The sequence below is a fragment of the Mirounga leonina genome, unplaced genomic scaffold (assembly GCF_011800145.1).
Source record: "Mirounga leonina isolate KUSES-001 unplaced genomic scaffold, KU_Mleo_1.0 Mir_150, whole genome shotgun sequence".
Lineage (NCBI taxonomy): Eukaryota > Metazoa > Chordata > Mammalia > Carnivora > Phocidae > Mirounga > Mirounga leonina.
The window spans coordinates 32,761,379-32,781,115 of record NW_023270374.1 but is presented as its reverse complement, the minus strand read 5'-3'; the positions used below and the strand labels follow the sequence as shown (position 1 = coordinate 32,781,115).

Genomic DNA, 19,737 nt, shown 5'->3' with positions numbered 1-19,737 from the left:
GACTGGTTCTCCAGGGATAGTCCCAGCATCTCCTAGGAACTTGGCAATGCAGGTGTTCGGGTCCTGCCTCGGACTCACCAAATCAGAAACTCTTGAGGGTGGAACGCAACCATCCCTGTTCTCACACGCTCTCTAGGTGACTCTGATGCACCCTCGGGTTTGAGAATCACTGTCACACACCATCTGTAGAGAAAGGCCCACTTGTACGGCTCCAGGACAGACACTTGGGGCAGAAATAGATTAAATGTGTCAGGTCTAAGTCATGGGCATCTTCAAATAATGAAACAGAGCAACAACAAAGGAGTTAAAAATGTGACTCATTCATTCATTCATTTAGTCAGTCAACATTTTTAAAGCTTTTATGACATTGTGCCAAGTGCTCAACTAGGTAGCTAGAGAAAAGAGAAATGTGAACTAATGCATATTGTGTAAGTTATTATAATGAAGAATGGTGAGAGTGGCAGGCAGATGACGAGGATAGGAAATGGAGGTAAAGTATGTCCCATTAGGGAGAGATCAGAAAAGGCCTCCTGAAAGACATAGGGCTTGAGACGGAACTTGATGGCTTCATGATCTGTGGATGCATTAACTCAACACGTGTTTGTGCCAGAAGCTGCACAGGGTGCTGGGGCATGGGAAGTGCACGAGGCCAGCATGGTCCCTGCCCATGTGGTTACAGTGTAGCGGGAGAGATGACCTTGGGGACTGGCCATCCAGCAGGCCAGCGTGGTTTCTGGATGGGAACTGAAGGCCTGGGGTGGGGGTGAGAAAGAGAGTGCCCTGGGCCGAGATCTAAGAAGAGGTGTGGGCACAGGGATGCAGAATGCAGAAGGAGGTTCACGGAGTTGGGGAAGGAAGAGCTACAGAGCCTTGGCAATGAGAAAAGATGGTTTGGAAGAGGTTGCTTTGGATAAAGTCTGAAGGATTCGTGGTCGTCCATCCGCCCATGGATAAGCTGGATGGGTAAGAGCAGGCAGAGCAGCCTGTGGCATCTGAGAGGACATAGACAGGAGACTGAGTTCAGCTCAGCCTCAGCTCAGAGGAAAACATCCCCAGGTGTAGGGGCCTGCACCTCAGGAAGGGCTGCAGAGGTGAGGAGTCCCTGTCACCGGAGTTGGCAATCAGGGGCTGGATGTCCACTTGCTGGGGGGGATTGCCAGGGGTCTTCCAGGGGTCTTCCACCCAGGGGTCTCTTGGAGAATGACTCTAAGAACCCCAAAGGCCATTCCAGCCCAGAGAACCTAAGACCCTGTAACCTGTAATGACCTGAAACTGAGGGTCAGAGCGTGACTGGGAGAAAAACATCTACCCAACTGTCTGGCTTGGTTTGCAGTCATATGAGCAAGGTATGGGTGGAGCGAGGAGGGCAGGGGAGAAAAAGTCGTTAACTTGGTTCCCTGGAGTGCTCGTCCCAGGGAGCAGGTCAAACACAAAATTAAGGTAAAAATAAAGCAGAAAAAAAACATGCAGACTGCTAGTGTGAAGAAGGGAGAGAAAAAGCACTGGCATTTGCGGAGTCTCTTATATGCCAAAGATCATGCTAGGGAATTTACACTTCTTATTTCTTTTTTTTTATTATTATTTTATTTTATTTTTTGACAGTATTAGTTATTGTTCATCCTATTGTTTTATCATGTGTTCCAGGGGGATGATATCACATATGGAATTTCTTGCTTAGGGGGAACACATTTTAAATGTTTATTCATTTTAAAAATTCTAAATGGGCATTACACTTATTATTATAAGAATCCAATCATCACAGTAACTCTGCGGTCAAGAGCTTGCCATTTTACAGAGAAGGAAACTGAGTCTCATAGTCTCAGAAATGGAGGCACAATTGTGATTACACAGCTGGTTAGGGCCAGGTTAGTCTGGAGCCAAAGTTCATTTCCACAGCCTTGAGAACAGAGGGCTATTTGCTTAACCAAGGGGTTCTGAGTTCAGTGGCCTGAAAGCATTCTGGGCACTTGCTACTGTCTCTTTCTTGTGAGGGCATTACTCCCTTCTCGTTGTGTATTATTTAACAAACACTTTTGGAGAGCTTATTTGGTAGGTGACAGATCCTATTGTAAGTGCTTTAGTATTTATAAGTCAGTATCTATTGCAAATGGTTGTCATAAGAATTCACTATAATTAATCCCTATTAAAGATGAGGAAATTGAGTTATAAAGAAGCTAAGTAATTTTCCAAGGCACATAGCTAGTAAATAGTGGAGCTGGGACTTGAACCCAGGCAGTCTGGCTCCAGAGCCCGTGCTGTTCCCTCTGGGCTCTGCTTCAGGGTCCAAGGGGTAGTGTGGCGATGTGGTCAGTAGAAGGAGGGCCTGGCACCTGTTTTAGGCCTTCTGCTGCACTGGTTCCCTTGCCAGCCCTCTAGAGGATGGTCAGACTGAGTCTGACTCTGTCCTTAGTGGAAAGAACATGATACAGAAGAGAGCCAACCCAGGCAAGAAGGAGAGAGGGGCAGCCACATCCAGAAGAGAGAAGCAGAAGCAGACAGGTAGAGGCATAGACATGGAGAGCAAGACAGCAGAAAGATGGAGGTGACAGGTGGTGGCTGAGGTCCTTCGGCCTTTCAAATTGTGGTGGGATGTGCTGCAGTTATTTCTATAACCTTGCCATTCTGGTGGAAACACATAGAAGCCCCAGGCTAGGGTGATGCAATTGGAGAGGAACCAGCTACATTCCAGAATGGGTACCCCACAGAGGTCATGAGCAGACTGGATGTGAGTGGGTGTGAGTGTGAGCTTTCTGCCTCGATGTGTGTACATATGTGGGTGAGTGTGTGTTTGCCTGGAAAGGAAGAGAGCCAGCTGAAAAAGCTTTGGGATGAGGGTGGATATGTGTAGGTCCTTGGCTGAGCATGACATAACAAAGAACCTTAGAGAACCATCCAGAAGCCCGACTGCCTGAGTTTGAATCCCAGCTACATCTCTTAAAGCCTGGGTGGACTTTCAATGAGTTACTTCCACTCTCTCTGCCTCCCTCTCTCATCTGTGAAATAGGGATGTAATACTCCCAATCTCATATAGTAATTGGAAGAATTAAAGGAGTTAATACACTGTGTTTGTGATAGCCTTAATAGTGCCTAGCGTGGAATAAGTGCTATATATGTGTTTATTAAAGAAATGAAATAAATTTGGGATTTATTGTTTCATGGAATTGTTATTCATTTCCTAGGGCTTCATAACAAAGTACCACCAACTGGATGGTGGAAAACAACCAGATTTATTCTCTTACAGTTCCAGAGGGTAGAAGTGTAAAATTAAAATGTTGGCAGGGTCATTCTCCCTCTAGAACTCTGAGTAGAATCCTTCCTTGCCTCTTCCTGGTTTCTGGTAGCTACTGGCAACTCTTGGCTTCCAGCTGCCTCCCTCCATTCTCTACCTCTGTCCTCACGTGCCTTCTCCCTTCATGTCTCCATCCAAATTTCCTTCTTGTAAGGATACCAGACCTGTTGGAGTAGGGCCCACCCTAATGACTTCATCTTAATTTGATTCCATCTCTAAAGACCCTGTTTCCAAAGAAGGCCACATTCACAGGTACCAGAGGTTAGGATTTCAATATATCTTTAGGAGGGGACACAATGCAACCAAGAACAGTCATTTAAAAAGTATCTGTTCTTGCCTTGGTTCTAAGATGCCAACTACCCCCTGTAGTGAAATCAGTGCCCAGAAAGGGGAAAGGGTGTGTCCCTGGTAACTCAGTAAGGGATTGGGAGACCTAGAGCTGGCATCCAGATCTCCTACCTCTTGGTCCTCCACTTTCACAGGTGAAACATGATAGGGACTCTTCACTGATTCAGACCAGCTGAGGAGTGGGTTCTCAACATCAGGGTCCTCAAACTTCAGCTTGCGTTAGAATTACCTGGAGGGATTATTAATCATCCAGAGTTTCTGACTTAGTAGGTCAGGGGTGGGGCCAGAGAAATTGCATTTCTAATATGTTCCCAGGTGAAACTGATGTTGCTGGTCCAGAGACAACACTGTTCTACATCGGTGGTGCTCAAGCTTGGCAGCACATTATAATCACCTGGAGAGCTTCTGAAAATGCATATACCCAGGCTGTACCCCACACCAATTAAACTTGAAGCTCGTCAGTAATTTTTAAAGCTCCCCAAATGATTTGTGCAGCCAAGGTTGAGAAACGTGGCTCTAGAATACCTCAAAGGATGTTTTTAGAGAAAAGGCATTCTTCAGGGCATCCACTTTAGAAGATTCATATTTAATAAATAATGAGGCAATTTAAATTAACGTGGCTGTTTCCTGTATTTAAAGGATTACCAGAGAGCATGTATTGAGTGCTTACTGTGTACCATGTACTAGGAAAAATGCCTTGCTAGCCACATACCATTTCATCTTCACAACCGCCTTCTGGGAAAGTACTACTGTACCTTCTTTTTAGACCGGAGGAAACTGACATGCAGAGGGATGAGTAACTTGCAAGAGCTCACACAGCTAGTCTGAGATGGAGCCAGGTTTTGATGCCAGGCTGTCTGGCACCAAAGCCAGTGTGTTAACTGCTTTGCCATTCTGCCTAAGAGAAAGTGGTGTGTTCTCCTTTAAATCCTGCACATATCCATAGCCTCGTTTACCCTATCGACTCTGATGTGGTATAGCTCAGCCCCTGCCTCAATTACAGTAATTCTGAGTTAGTGAGGTTTGGATTAATAAGGTTTTGCTGCATTCACAAGGGACTAGAACCATGTATACCATGGACTGAATTTGCACTTCTAATTTCATTCCGAAAAGAGAGGTGGAGGTGTCCTGCGCTGGCAGGTAGAAAGTAGGGATTGGGTCCCGTGGCTTCTGCCATTGTGCCATGTGCCTTAGCTAAGCCCCTCCTCTGTCTGGGCCTGTTTCTTCTTGAATAAAATGAGAGGATGGTACAGTTCCCTTATACTTCTGATGCATAACTTTAAAGATCCGATTGTACCAGCACAGAAGCACCCCAGCTTCAAAGGGTACAGTGCCAGTTTTTAATAGGAGTAGAGTCTCAGCTCTGTGTTTTCTTTGTCCACCTCCTACGGGCTGAGGATCTCTCTCTGGCTCCAGTGTTCCAATCTTTGTGGCTTCCCAGAACATCTATCCAGAGATACCAACAGAGGATGGGTCAGAGGAAGATCCCTGGGAGGAAAAGAAAGAGTGCCTTATCCGTGTCTCCCCAGGAGCATGGGCATAGCTCTTCACATGTAGGGAAAAACCCTAGGTGGAACCCCCAACACTCTCCCCCCGTTGGCTGGAGCCTCCTGTTCCCAGCCCAGAACAGATTCAAGGGTTTTGCAGAATCCAGATGGTGGAATTCCCTACCGCCTCTTTTCCAAGTCGCTTCTCAGTCTCTACTTGAACTTTTCCAGGGATGGGGTGCTTGTTACTTCCAAAAGCTTAAGCAGGGCAAGGATCATGCCTGGCTTTTTACATCATGGTCTCTTTCTAAGAGCTACTGGTACAAAGTAGATGCTCATTAAATATTTTTCCAACAAATCATTGAGCAAAAAGGAAGAAACTACTAACTTTGGGAAGGAGACAAAGACTTCCTTAAGAGTGGGGGACATTTGAGTTGGGATGTAAAAGATGTAGAGAAGATTACCAAGGAAGAAGAAATGGGAAGGACAGTCGGGTATTAGGCACTTCCGAAAGAGACCCAAGAACTTCTACTTTGTTCTTTCTTCCTGTGTCAAGCCACCCTGTTTCTAATTCTGCTCCTGGGGCCACAACAGAGCCAGACATCAAATGTGTGAAGAGAGCATTCCTGAATATTCCCTCTCCTTGAGAAATAATCCCCATCGTTTCAGATGCTCCTTCTCTCAAAATGATTTCAGAACCTTTCACAGCCTTGCATTCCTCTCTCTTGAGCCATTCCACCTGACACTGTCCCTTATAAAGAGTGGTGCTCAGAATAAATCATAGGACTCAAGGTCCGTCATGGGCATATCTCCTGCCACCTACCCTCACTCAGCTAACAAGCAAAGGTCAGAAAGACCTCAGAGTGATCTGTTAGAAGAAAGAATGCCAAGAGCTATGGTCACATCACATTGTCCCCACCTGTCAGAAACAGTAAACTTTGGATTGCTAGGTCTTAAAACATTCTTCAGCTCTAGAAATATCCCTGCAGAGGAATAGATAGGCTTATGCATGTTCTCTTTTTACCAGCTTTTGGTACCCCCTGCTGGTGAAATTTTGTGACCCAGTTGGCAAGAATCTCAGAACAGCTAGAGAAAAAATTCCAAGTTTCAGAAGTCAGAAGTACTTGGGTCTTGAAGGATCTGAAGATTCCATGAGTTATGTGACTATCCTATTTATCATGTAACCATTTTATGTGATTTTTTAAAAAACATTCTGTAGCTATGGCTATTCCATGGGCTCTAAGTGAAAAAAAATTCTGACTTCTGTAAACATTCCATTAATTCTGCAAACATCACAAGAATTCTATGATAACCACCGGAAGAAAATGCTAAGTTGTCAGCCAAAAATATTCATAAGTAGAAATATTTCAGGTCACAAACTAATTTTGTGCAAGTTTTTCTTCCTCATTCCTCGTATGTATCTTTTTTTAAAGTGGTTATAATTTGCAGTCGGAGTAGGATGGCAATTTTTTCTGCACTTCAAATTGTAGACTTTTAAATATAAATTTGTACAACAAATTTATTGAGCACTGGCTATGTGCCAGACACTTAGCAAGAAATTGGAGTAGGTGCAAGAAGTCAAAAGCCCTTCACCCAAGAGGTTCTTGCCCTAGTGGGTGGGAGAGTTGAATCATTTCAGTTCAACTAGACGAGTGCTTAGCTGACATGGCAACAAGGCTTTCTTTGATCTGCTGAGAGGGCTCAAATCACCTATTGGCATGCTTATAGCTCCATGCATTTCTCCTCCTTGGCTTTCATCACTTTCATGATTTTATATTTGTTTCTGTATTTACATGTTTAGCACCTGTTTTTGCCAGTAGTGTCTGTGTTTTTTGAAGGTCAAGGTCGTGTCTGGCTCTTGTCACTGTGATCTTACAGCTAGCAGAGACCGGTACATGTAGGTGCTCAATAAATATTTGTACGCGGATAAGTCAGCCAAGAAGAGAAAACCACAAATCTATTTAGAGGAGCAAGAGAAACCTCAAAGGAGAGGTGACATCTGAATACTGCTGAGCCTTGAAGGATGAAGAGGAGGTGGCCAATGGAGAAGAATGGGGACACATTAGGGAATATAGAGTATTGAGGAATTGTTGGGGGATGAAGACAGGTAGTTGGTGTTTCCTAAGAGGAGGTGTGTGCGGAAGATAAGGCTGAGTTGAAGCCTAGAGCCATAGCCTGAGGGTCTTTCATGCCCAACTCATAGGCTTGGATTTTCCCCTCTTTTAAGGAAAAACAGGGAAGGGACTCAGTTAAGCTCTGTGGTTATAGGAATAAACATGATTTTTCCTGTATTACCGAAAGGGTTTTTTAATACTTCTATTTTGAATTCTGATAGAATAAAGATAGGTCCCAAAACTATGGTTTTTGTGTTTTATTTCCTTCTATATTCCTTCCTTCTATTTGCACTTTGTAGCTGTGTTTGCCAGTTGCTAAAACACCTGTCTATACATTTTTATATAGAACATCATCATTGCCACGAACACATAGTGTCAACATGGGCTAAATACTAAGCATGCCATACTCCTGAGTTTTTATAACTTGGTTAGCTGTCCAGTTTTTAAATACCTATGTTTTGGAGAAACTCAATTTTTCATTTTTTATCCAGGTTTTCAGAGCTACCCAAACATTTCTGTAAAATGCCATTTTTCATAAATGCAGCGAGACCTTTTATTATTATTATTATTATTCCTTTGGAAGCAAATGATTTGTGCCTAAGACAACTCTCTCCATATTATTTTACCCCTGGGGGGAGTTCTGCCCCTACGGAAATATCAAAGCCACTAATACACATTCACTTCTAGTTTTAAAGTTAACTTTCTTACTGGATTTCCTTTTATTTCCTGCTGGTGCAGTGTGAGCAGAGCTCAGAGAGAGGCAACGGATCTGCTGTATATTTTTTCAAATTTATGATTAAGAAGGTCACATATACATTTTTAAACACTCCTTTTTGATAATAAATGAAGAATAAAATTTCAAAATGTCATCAGTAGTAGACCCACTCATATCTCTTTCGCTGGTGCTCCCCCTCCCCCCAGTCTGATTGCCTGGCAACGGTGAGAGAAGGCCCAAATGATCCAACGCTTTGCTCCTTGTTGTTTCTGTCTGTCAGAAAGATTCTGACTCCTGGAACACAATGTTTGTAGCCAAAACATCCTAACTAAAAGACACATTCCTTTTCCTGAGGGTCCTTCTTTCTTCAGGCCAATGGGAAAAAAAGAAAAAGAGAAGGAAAGGAAAGAAAAAAAGAATTCCATTTTAGGCTACATTTGTCTTCAAATTGTGGCCCAAATCAGAGAGATAAAATCCTCTTGTTGGGGGGCATTTCCTGGATCCAGATTCGCTCTTCCTGCCTCTCCACTCTGCCCTCTGCTTCCAGAGCTAGATTGACATGGACTCCGTGCCTCCGGCTTCCAGTTGGTTTTAGCTAATGAGAGCCGCTGTTTGGAGGTCAGGGGGAGAGGGGAAGATGTAGTCAGGGTGTTTATGTCTCTGGTTCCCTCCCTGGGAGGACCAGCTGGATCCCTTGAGAGAGGCTGCTGCTTCTGGGCCAGTGGTCTTCTCTTGTCTTCACAACTCTCTCCTTTGGGGTTCTGGTCGCTGCTGCCTCTGCTTGTCCCTCTGGACACATGGTGGCCAACAGCTCATCTGTCACTAGAGTGGACCTTGCATTCCCCTTCACCCTTCTTACTTTTGGCAGTAGTCCTTTTGCACATAAAGTCTTCCCAAATTATGCCCACTTGAGTGTGCCATCTGTCATTTTTCTGTGCAGTCTGCACCTAGATTGAGGGACCCATATATAGGGGGTTGCTATCATACTGTCAAACCAGAACTGATCCTAGATGAACTCCCCTAAAATACTTCTAGGCCTAGGGTTATTCTTTCGTATCATACCTCCTCTGACAGGGAGATCATTACCTCTTGAACTGCCTATTTCGTGACCAAGCAGGCTCCATTTTGGAAAATTATTTCCTACATGGTGCTCAATTTGACTTGTCTGAGAGATCTGTTGTTTCCATGCTGAGGTAGGAGTGATCAAGATTGAAGTTGAAGCCAAGACCTATGGAAAACAGAGCAAGAGACCTGAGAATTTACCCCCCCAGATATATAATATGCCCATTGCCTTCCACATCACAGGAACAAAATAACTGTATTTAGAATTGGAAATGTGGGGAAATCTCAGAGGAACTGTGTTGGTTTTTTAGAAATATTTGAAGAACTATTATAGGTAAGAGGTATTAGTCATATTTTTGTATTTCTAATGATCTAAGAACAATCAGTTAAGATTTAAGAGAAATAGATTTGAAATCCATATGGAGAACTTTTTAACCCTTCAGTTGCCTGGGGAGGTATCAAAATCTCTACCACTTGATATCCAGGGATTTCACGGTGGGTCTCCTAGAATGAGGTTGGACCAGTAAGGATGACATAAAAACAAGAAAAGCAGTTGCCAAGTGTTGAATGTTCTCTCTGTGCCAGGCACTGTGCTCCATGTGTTTAGCACTTGATCCCATTTAATCATCATGACCCTAGGGGTTTGGTAGTTGTTTCCCATAATACATAGAAGATGAGTTCAGAACTTGAAGAGGCTAAAGAATTTGCTGTGGTCATGCAGCCAGCAGAGATAGGATATGAACCCAGGCCTTCCTGGCCAAAACCAATTTTTTTAACCTCCAGTGATGATGTCAGAATGACCTGGGGAACCTAGGTGGTCACACACCGGCCTCGCCCCTGTCCTGCCTTCATGAACCAGGGCCTCTGTGTGCTTTTATCAGCTCTTGAAATAATTCTAATTTCCATCAGAGTTTGGGAACCACTGCTTTAAACTAGTATTATTATAAATACCATCTGGTTCTGAGGGTCTTTTATTCCTATGAGAATAGTTAGGCATACAGTTCAGCTTTCGGTGTTCTCCTTTGAGCTACAATACTAACTACCCCCACCCTCACCCTTCACCAACCAACAGCCCCTACTTCAGTCTACCATTGTTTGGTGTGTTATTTTGTAATCTTGTCCCTGAAAAACGTCAGACTCCATTGTGAATCTCATTCAGAGCCTTGGGAACAGAAAGATCAATCTGGCCTCTTCCCCCCTTTGGAAGGAGAGCAAGGGAAGCATCATGCCAAGTCTCACTGATTTCCCATTTTAAGTTCAAGTAAAGAACATACCTATTGTTGGAGATGAGCCAGGATAAGTCTCAAATTTCTGAGTGAAGGAAAGCCATTAATGATTTCAGGAGGTCTTAGGCTTATTCCACCTTGGCACTGGAGGACCCACCATGACTGTTTCTGGAGAATGAGCCAGGTTTGGGGGTTGAGGATGATGAGTGGGGAAGAAGAGCAATCTGGTCTTCCCAATGCTTTAATACAACTGAAACCATCTGACTGTGATTTTTTTCCCCTTGCACATGTCCCAAAGGAAGCTGGCCAAGAAGCAGAAGGAGACACAGAGTGGAGCCCAGAGAGAGATGGGGCCTGTGGCTTCAGCTGACAAACCTACCACCAAGCTCAGCACCAGCCGCAATGATGAAGGCTTCTCCTCTAGCTCTCAGGACGTTAATGGATTCAGTAAGTTGAATCAACTAAGGGGAAGGGAATGCCTGTGGTCCAGCTTGACCCTGGTACCTCTGCTGTGGACCCCTCACAGTGGTCAGATGCTAAAGGGCATGGGCTCAGGGTGCTTCCCTGGGATGTTCCCAAGCATGTTCCAGGAAGGTTCTCCCTGGCAGAGACTTGGGGCAGCCCATCTTGAGGGAAAAGGAGAATTTAAGACTGTCCCCCAAAGCAGGTAGAAGTGGGGGCAGGCCATCTTAACTACTTGTTCACAAAATTAATAATATTAAAAAAAAAAAAAGAGGACATGGTTATGCCCATAAGGAGAAAAACATGCCACACTGAATTGAGTGTCTTACAGTTTTCAAAACAGTGTTTCATATAAACTATGTAAGGTAGGTGCATTATGGATTATTACTGTTTCTGTTTTAAGTGCTTAGGAAACTGAGGCTCAGAGAAGCAAATTCTCCAATGTCCCAGGGCTGATGAGTAACATATCCAGACCTGGAAGCCAGGCCTTGCAAGCCTGGCCAGGTCCAAATCACAGCCAGTGTTTCCAAGTGCTGTTCAGTCAAGAGCCCCTGAGCCCTCATTCAGAGTGGATACAGGATCCCAAGCCAACAGAAGTGGCTAAGATTTCAGGACTAACCCTAGTCCAAAGGAGAACTACAGGACTGGCAACATTTAAAGCTACTCAAGAGAGCTAAATTTTGTTCTCATCTTTCTTTAAGCCAGTCTTTTTCCTGGCTTTAATAGAAATGGTGGATCCTCCAGCCTCTGCTCCAGATTGGGGAATTCAGAAACTCTAAAGGACTATGAGCATAGACAAATGTCCTCCACACACTACATCAATGGCAAATGGAAGAAACCATAATATGTAAAAATCACGTAGGTATGATCAAGTTGGGGTGGTGAGAGCCCATGAGAAAATGAAGAAAGAAAGGAAACAAGTATTTATTGACAATCTTTGTCCTCTCCATGCCCTGTAAGATACTTTGTATGATTGGTCCCATTTTGTAGATAAGGCATCCAAAGTTCCGTGCATTTGGCTGACCTTCTCAGAGTGACCTAGCTAATTCCCGATGGATCCAGGTTCTGAGGGTAACTCAGACCCATGATTGCAAACCTCATGTGCAGCACAGAACCCATCTGAGAAAGTTTTCAAAGAACACATATGTAGGCTGTGCACCTTACCAACTAAATCGAAATCTCCTGAGGGAAGAGGAGGAGGGAGATGAGGGGTAAGGTAGGATGTGGATTTTGTGAAAGCTATTTAGATGGTTCTTAGAGGCACACTGGTTAAGAACCCTGAACTTTGGGGAAGCAATAGCTGTTTTCAAATATTGACATGCTGCCTTAGGAAAGAAATTAGTTTTAAACCTATAAAAAGGTTGAAAAAAATAGTAAAATGAATCCTCCTATACCTGTACTTAGAGTCACCAATTATTCACATGTACTCTCTCTCCGTGTGTGTGTGTGTATCTATATATATTTATATACTATATATATTATATATATATATATATATATATATATAATTTTCCGAACCATTTAGAAGTAGGTTGCAGACATCATGACACTCTATCTCCAGAGAATTCAGCATGTGCTTCCTAAGAACTAGGACAGCTCTTCAACATAACCACTATAAAATTATCTTACCCAAGAAATGTAACCTTATTTCAGTATCTAATATACCATCTACAGCTGAATTTCCTCAGTGGCCCCCAAATTGTTGTTGTTGTTGTTGTTGTTTTAATGCAGGGTCCAGTCAAGGTGCTCACATTATATTTCGTCATCATGTCTCTCCATCACCTTTCACCTAGAACGGCCCTCCCTCCTTTATTTTTTCTTTCAGGCTGCTTACATCTTTTTTAAAAAGTCTAGGCCAGTGGTCCCATAGGATGTGGCACAATCCACATTAATCTGAATTTTTTTCATCATGATCACATTCAGGTCAACATGTTGGCAAAAATTTGACCTGGGTGGTATCATATACCTGCCTTTGCGTTGTATCAGCAGACAAACGCTATCCCATTGCCTGTTGTTGGCCACGCTAAGTCTGCGCACTTCTTAAGATTGTGTAATAGCTTTAAAGATAAAATCTAACATTGCATACTGATTATTTCATGAGCAAATATTTAACTTCTGTTTTCCTCAGAGAGCAGAGCAAGTTTGTAGTCTGCCTGCCCACGAAGCCAGTCCTCTTTCCTTTCTCAACACAGATGAATCACAGCGATTCATACCTTCCCTCAGGAAGGGGAAAAGGGGAAAGTGTCATAGGTGTCCAGGAGAGGCAGACAGGGGGTTGACAGGGAAGTGGTCTCGGTGTGTCCTTACAGAAAGGTCCATCCGGAGCTCCCTGAGAACCTCTGCCTGGATTAACCTGTCACAGATTCTCCTGCTTTTGGACCAAGGACCAGGAAGTTCAGTAGCGAGTCTAGCTGGTAGAATATCCTGGCCAAGTGATACCCATTAACCCAAAACCTTTCCTGGATCGGCCAGATTCTTGGGCACACTTTTTTCCATTTATAAAAATGCCCTGGGAAGACTGACTGCCAAAAATATTATAGAGATACATGACCTCAAAATTATAGGTCTTTGATCTTAAGCTTTCTGATCTCAAGTGAAAACCTGGTTAACACCAATTTTTTGGATTTCAAGGGGAAACATCACCACTGTTTTCCCCGTGGGCTAAAACTTAGGCTCTTAAGAGGAAAGCACCCAAGACCCAGTAGATTAGCCAGCCAGAGGGGAAGAGGAAGGCTATCCAGTAGAATCTAATTAGACATCTTCAACATAAAGAGAGACAATATTTCCAAATGATTGATATGTGTGTGTGATTAATATACATACGCACACAGACATACCCATGTCTACACAGGCAAACATATATACACAGACATACCCGCATATACATTTTAATGATACTGCTTTTAGAAAGACAAGGAAAAAATTCAATTGGCATTATACTCAATTATTAAGAAATTTTGCATTTGTTTGAATCACTGAATATTTTAGGACTCTATCTGTGCATCTGGTATCCTCAGGCTACAGCCACAAACACGCCCTGGGGATTCTTTTTAATGCCCTGGAATGCATCAGGTACCTTTTAAAATGTCCTGTGGAACCACTGGGATGAGATTTGAGGGGGGAAAATGTAAGTAATGCTTACACTAGAGATGTAGAAATTGCTTCTGAAATCACCCTGATGTATGTAAAATTGAATCTATTTTCGCGGCATTAGGGAATTGACTGCCTGGCTTCTGCATCAGTTTTAGGAGGCCCTGAGATGATTTGCAAATGTCGAGGAAGCACTGAGAAAGGCAGAGCCCAAGAATACATGCCGCATCAGTAAAGATTACAGAAGAATGGGCCCTGAGCAATTATTTCATTATTGAACAGGTGGGCTCTTGCCTAATTTAAACTCCCCATCTCCCTGCATACGTTGATTTTCTGGGGCTCTCTTTCCAAATGACTGCTAAATTGTGCCGCAGTGGTTCAGGCAAGCCTCTGGATTTTGTATGGAACAATGACCTCCGGGCTGCAAGGGTGATAGGGCCCTGTCAGCGCTGGGCCTGTCTTTACTGCAGCATTCTTGAGAAAGGAGTGTACGTCACATTTCAAGGACAAACAGTGTGCGTTGTCTTCGGTTTGAAGCATGCTGGCTTTTATTAAGTAATCTCATTTTGATCTTCTTGTCATGTGTACCTGATTGTTTTTTGTTTTTTTTTTTCCCTGAGATCTTTCACTCACTGGGATAATTTTCCGGGTCTTTCTTCCGATGTCTTTTTATATCCATGCTTACATCGTCTTCTTTATCTTCTGTTCATAGCGTCATTGTCTCTGTGTTCGTTTTCAGTCCAAATCAAAATGCTTCAAAACAAATCCCTGTTGAATTTCTGTGATAGTGATGCTGGTGGGCCAGGTCCGAGGACCCAGAGGGGTTCCCGCAGGGCCAGCCAAGAGGGTCCCGGCTGTGCACAGGCTAGAAACCAAACACCAGCCAACAAGAGGTGAAAACAGAGTTTATCGAAGGTATAAAGAGAGTGAAGGTACAGAGTGTCTGGGAGACTTAGAAAGGAAAGGAGGGAGTCTGGTCTTTTTTGGGGTCTGGGGGCTGTACTGAAGATGGTGGTCTGGCATATGTGTCCACTCAGGCCTCCAGGAACCAGGTAGAACAAAGATAAGAGCCTAGCTGTTATTCCTTGGAACCCAGGGGTCCTGGCCTCAAGTGTCCTAATGCCGGGGGTCTGGAATAGGCATGTGGTGGCTTCATGCGGTCATTCTCACCTGGTCCTTCCTTAGATGTTATCTATTCTAAGAAAATCACTAACCCCTTGTCCCTTACAAGGAGGACATACACTGTTTGCATTCTGAGGCATGTATAAAGTAGTGTCTCGCATATAACAAGTGTTTCTACTAAGTTTTTCATAGTTTACAAAAGTGCTTTTGCAAAATGCTGGAGCCAAAGATCCTTATTCATGCAGCATAAATAAGATAGCTTGTAGGTTTTTTATTACTCCCATTCTACAGACAAGGAAACTGAGGTTCAGAGAGACTCCGTGCCCCAATCACATAGGCATTTGCAGGGTCATATTAAGGATCCGTTTCTCCTGACATCAGTTTGATTCTATCCATCTAGCTCTGCAGAGAATTTGGGAACATATCCAATAAAAGTACTTAAAGTAAAATAGTAATAAGAGAAATAAATAATCAAGATCAGGAACACATAAATGAAGACAAGATCAAGACCAGGTTGGATTAAAATGTAATTGCATTATATTAAAAAGTAATCTAAATATGCAGGCTGGTAACTTTCAAATTGCAATTTGTTCTGAGCTTTCTAGTAGCAAAAGCCCAAAGGAAGGTAACTTTCGTTGGCACCCCGTACATACTAGACCATATGCTTTGTATAAATCCCACTCTTAAGTCTCCTAGGAACCCTATAAATTAGATATCATTCCCACTTCATAAATGAGGGAACTGAGTTTTAGAGAGCTGAAATAAATAAGCCCAACATCGCACACACAAAGAGTGGGGATGGGATTAGAAGCCAAATAGGGTTATCTGACTGCAGAACCAGTGTTCCTTGTCCTGGACCATGAACGGTAGCTGCTGATGGCTAGGAGAAAGGGGGAGCATCACTCTTCTCCCCATGGCCAGCCAGCTTTTCTCCCATGTGGGCAGAAGCTGCTACTGTAGCTTTGTCCTACATGGAGGCCTGGGGCTGGGCACTGACATGGAGCCAGTCAGATTCCCGCAAGGTGCCAGGCTCTGGGATAAGCACATTCAAATATGCATCTTCATCTGTCTTCACAGAACCCTGTACAGTGGTATGTTTATTACCAAACCCATGTTACAGTTGAAACTGGTGTTCTGAGATATTGAAAAATCTTCCTTAAGTCACATGATGAATCGATAGTGAGGTCTGAACCCCAAACCGTCTTTGTCTTCCCTCTAACCTTTAGCTTTCTGCCCACCATAAGGTGAGGTGAAGGAAAGAAAGGAGATTAAGGGGAATTGCCCTACCAGCTGGGAGGACAGCACCTCCTCTTGGTTCCTCTATCCGCTTGAGAGCCTGCAGGGAGGCAGCTGCCCCAGGGGATGCTCTAACAGGCAGGATCTGTGGGGATCGTCCCATCGGAGCTTCCTAGGAGGTGGGACTGTAGATCAGATGGCCCCATCCTCAGGCATTCCTGATCTGGACGAAGCCCTAGATAGACGCAGAGAGGGGATGGCCCCGGGCACAGAGAGCTCACAGCTCACGAGGGGAACAGGTGCTCCAACAACAAAGATTTTTGCAGAGCCCAACAGGGGCTGCAATAGCAGCGTGCCTGCAAAAAGAGCCACAGGACTCTTGCCCTGACTTTGTACCTCCAATGCAACCAAAAATATATCTGGTAGCCTCAGAGCTTGCTGTGGCCTCAGAGATGTTTGCTGCTGATAAGGAGGGGTGATCCTGAAACCTAATGGTCCTCCATGACCTTCAGCCCACAGACCTACTAAAAGGATGTCCTTGTGGATACATCAGGGAATGTCCAAGCTTGATACCCTGCAGAATGGCTTGGCAGAGATGGGCCGGGCAGAAGGAAGCACCAGGCAGAATTTTAACCTGATTATTTTAGGAACATATTATATAACTAAAGTGATTCAGATAGGGACTACAGATCATGACTTTAAAAGTATAATGGCTGAGGTTGCCTTAAACTCCTTAGGAAGAGTCCTTTACCCTGTCAGGAGGATATTGAGCCAGCTGGAGAAATGGGTCTCTGGGAAAATTGGTCTGGCTATGACCCTCCCTTGGGACGCTATGCCCTTGATGATAAGTGATGTTAAGGATTGCTTATGATACCTTCACTCTGTTTGGCACCTGCTGGGGCAGTCATTTTGCTAGATGCTGAATTATCTCTACTTCTCAAAGCATTGCAACCAGGGTAGGAATTACTATCCTGGTGTCATAAGGAATCCTAAATGCAATACATTAATACATTCCCACGGTCCTATCTTTGCAGTACTCCAACTTGACCCTCCCTCCTTTTGCTTAAAACCCTTCAGTAGCTCCTTGTAGCCCCTGAGGGAAAGGCTAAAGTCCTAAGCATGGACTCCTTGGCTCTCCATGGCCGCCGACCAGTGTGTACCTTGACCGCTACCCAAACTCTCTGGTCCATCTGATACCCATTGAGTATTTGTTTGAATGTGTGAATCAGAGAACCAGTGATGGATCTGGAACTCAAATGAAGATCTTCTAGCTCTGAGCCCATATCTGGTTCCAATTCCTCTGGTAGTGAATTCTCTCTCCTTTTAAGCTGCATTTTGCTGTATGTAACTTCCATCCATTTATTCCTGTTTCTTTGTGCCCAAGTATGTATTGGCCAGCAACCATATGCTGGCCCTTGTCTGCCCTCTGATCTCACATAAGGTAGTGAAGTCAGTCTTTCTCTTCCTGCAGTACCCACCTCCCACCCCACACTGTCAGACTGCGGCCATGTGTGTGCCCTGCAGGTCCTTCCCTCTGGCTGAGCAGCCCACATCAGCCATCAGCCTCCTTTGGGATACCTTTCTGTTTTCTGATCTGCTCAAAATCTTGATTGGCACCTCTGTCTCCATTTGGTCCGTGTCCATGGAGTGCCTGGTCTCCAAGATGGATGTGATTCTCTGCATTAGGTTCAATTAGTGGAAGTTTAGAGAGCCTCCATCACCCTCACTCTGGATTCCAAATCTGGGTTCAGAATACATTGCTCACATTTGAGTGAACCTCCATATGTCCATCACATATCTACCTAATGCAGAGCTCATGGCTTCCAACTAAGGTTGCCTCATTCAGCCCAAGTAAAGATGATTTTGGGGGGCCCAGACAAAGGACTTTATATTTCCTCTGTGCCATATCTCCTCATTAGATTTGATCCTGTTATCCCAGCCTACTGAGGTATTTTTTTTGAGAATTTTTTTATTGTTATGTTAATTGCCACACATTACATCATTACTTTTTGATGTAGTGTTCCATGATTCATTGTCTGTGCATAACACCCAGTGCTCCATGCAGAACGTGCCCTCTTGAATACCCATCACCAGGCTAACCCATCCTCCCACCCCCTCCCCTCTAGAACCCTCAGTTTGTTTTTCAGAGTCCATCGTCTCTCATGGTTCGTCTCCCCCTCCGATTCCCCCCCCTTCATTCTTCCCCTCCTGCTATCTTCTTTTTTTTTTTCTTAACATATATTGCATTATTTGTTTCAGAGGTACAGATCTGTGATTCAACAGTCTTGCACAATTCACAGCGCTCACCATAGCACATACCCTCCCCAGTGTCTATCACCCAGCCACCCCATCCCTCCCACCCCCCACCACTCCAACAACCCTCAGTTTGTTTCCTGAGATTAAGAATTCTTCATATCAGTGAGGTCATATGATACATGTCTTTCTCTGATTGACTTATTTTGCTCAGCATAACACCCTCCAGTTCCATCCACGTTGTTGCAAATGGCAAGATCTCATTCCTTTTGATGGCTGCATAATATTCCATTGTATATATATATACCACATCTTCTTTATCCATTCATCTGTCGATGGACATCTTGGCTCTTTCCACAGTTTGGCTATTGTGGACATTGCTGCTATAAACATCGGGGTGCACGTACCCCTTTGGATCCCTAAATTTGTATCTTTGGGGTAAATACCCAGTAATGCTCTATTTTCAACTTTTTGAGGAACCTCCATACTGTTTTCCAGAGTGGTTGCACCCTACTGAGGTATTTTTTATTTCTGGTTTTGTCAGCCAGTGAGCTCACTTAATCCTCCCAGTTTGGAACCTCAAAATGCACTAATTATTAGATTATTATTATTCATAATACCAGCTATCATCTATTGAGCATTAATTATGTGCCTGTTTCCAGCTGAGTGTTTTATGTGCATTATCTTTTTGGGAAGATTAAATAAGTGTTATGATTGTCCCTGATGATTTACAAGTGAGGAAACTGAGGTTTAAACAGTAGGAACTTGCCTAAGGCTCATAGCTTTATGTAGCAAAGCTGGAACCAAAACCAGGATCTGACATGCCTACAGCCAAGACCACGCCACTAAATCACAGGTGTTACTCTTCCCATTTTATGGAGAAAGAAACTGAAGTCCACAGATACTGAGTACTGAGTCATTGTGTGGTTCTCAGAGTGTCCCCAAATGAGAAACATCAGCATCACATGGGAACTCTTCGGAAGCAACTTCTTTGGCCCCACCCCAGACATACTGAAGCCAAAGCTCTGGGGGTGGGGCCCAGCCATCACTGTTTTTAACAAGCCTTACAGGTGATGCTGATGCACACTCGAGTTTGAGTCATTGGCTCCAGGTAAAGCCTAGGACTGTCAGACTCCAAAGGCCTTGGTCTTTATGTACCAAGTTGTCTCTGATAATGGTAGAGTTACAGCACACTGGGGGTGACAAGCTAACTCCCCATTTCTCAGGGTGGAGTCACCAAGAAAGCATTGCCACTTGGAGGTACTGGGCCTTAAGTTTGCTAAAACCCATTTATAGCTGTGCCCCATTTATAGGCATTCTTTCTCAGCAGTCT

The 19,737-nt window shown here is 43.9% G+C and overlaps 1 protein-coding gene across 1 annotated transcript in view; it reads left to right on the top strand.

The window, feature by feature from the left end:
• PTPRT (protein tyrosine phosphatase receptor type T) overlaps positions 1–19,737 on the top strand; it is a 753,869-nt gene that overhangs the window by 595,511 nt on the left and 138,621 nt on the right. Inside the window, exon 13 of the mRNA XM_035006339.1 lies at positions 10,540–10,688. Coding sequence (XP_034862230.1) covers positions 10,540–10,688 — 149 coding nt within the window. The remainder of the gene's footprint in view (positions 1–10,539; positions 10,689–19,737) is intronic.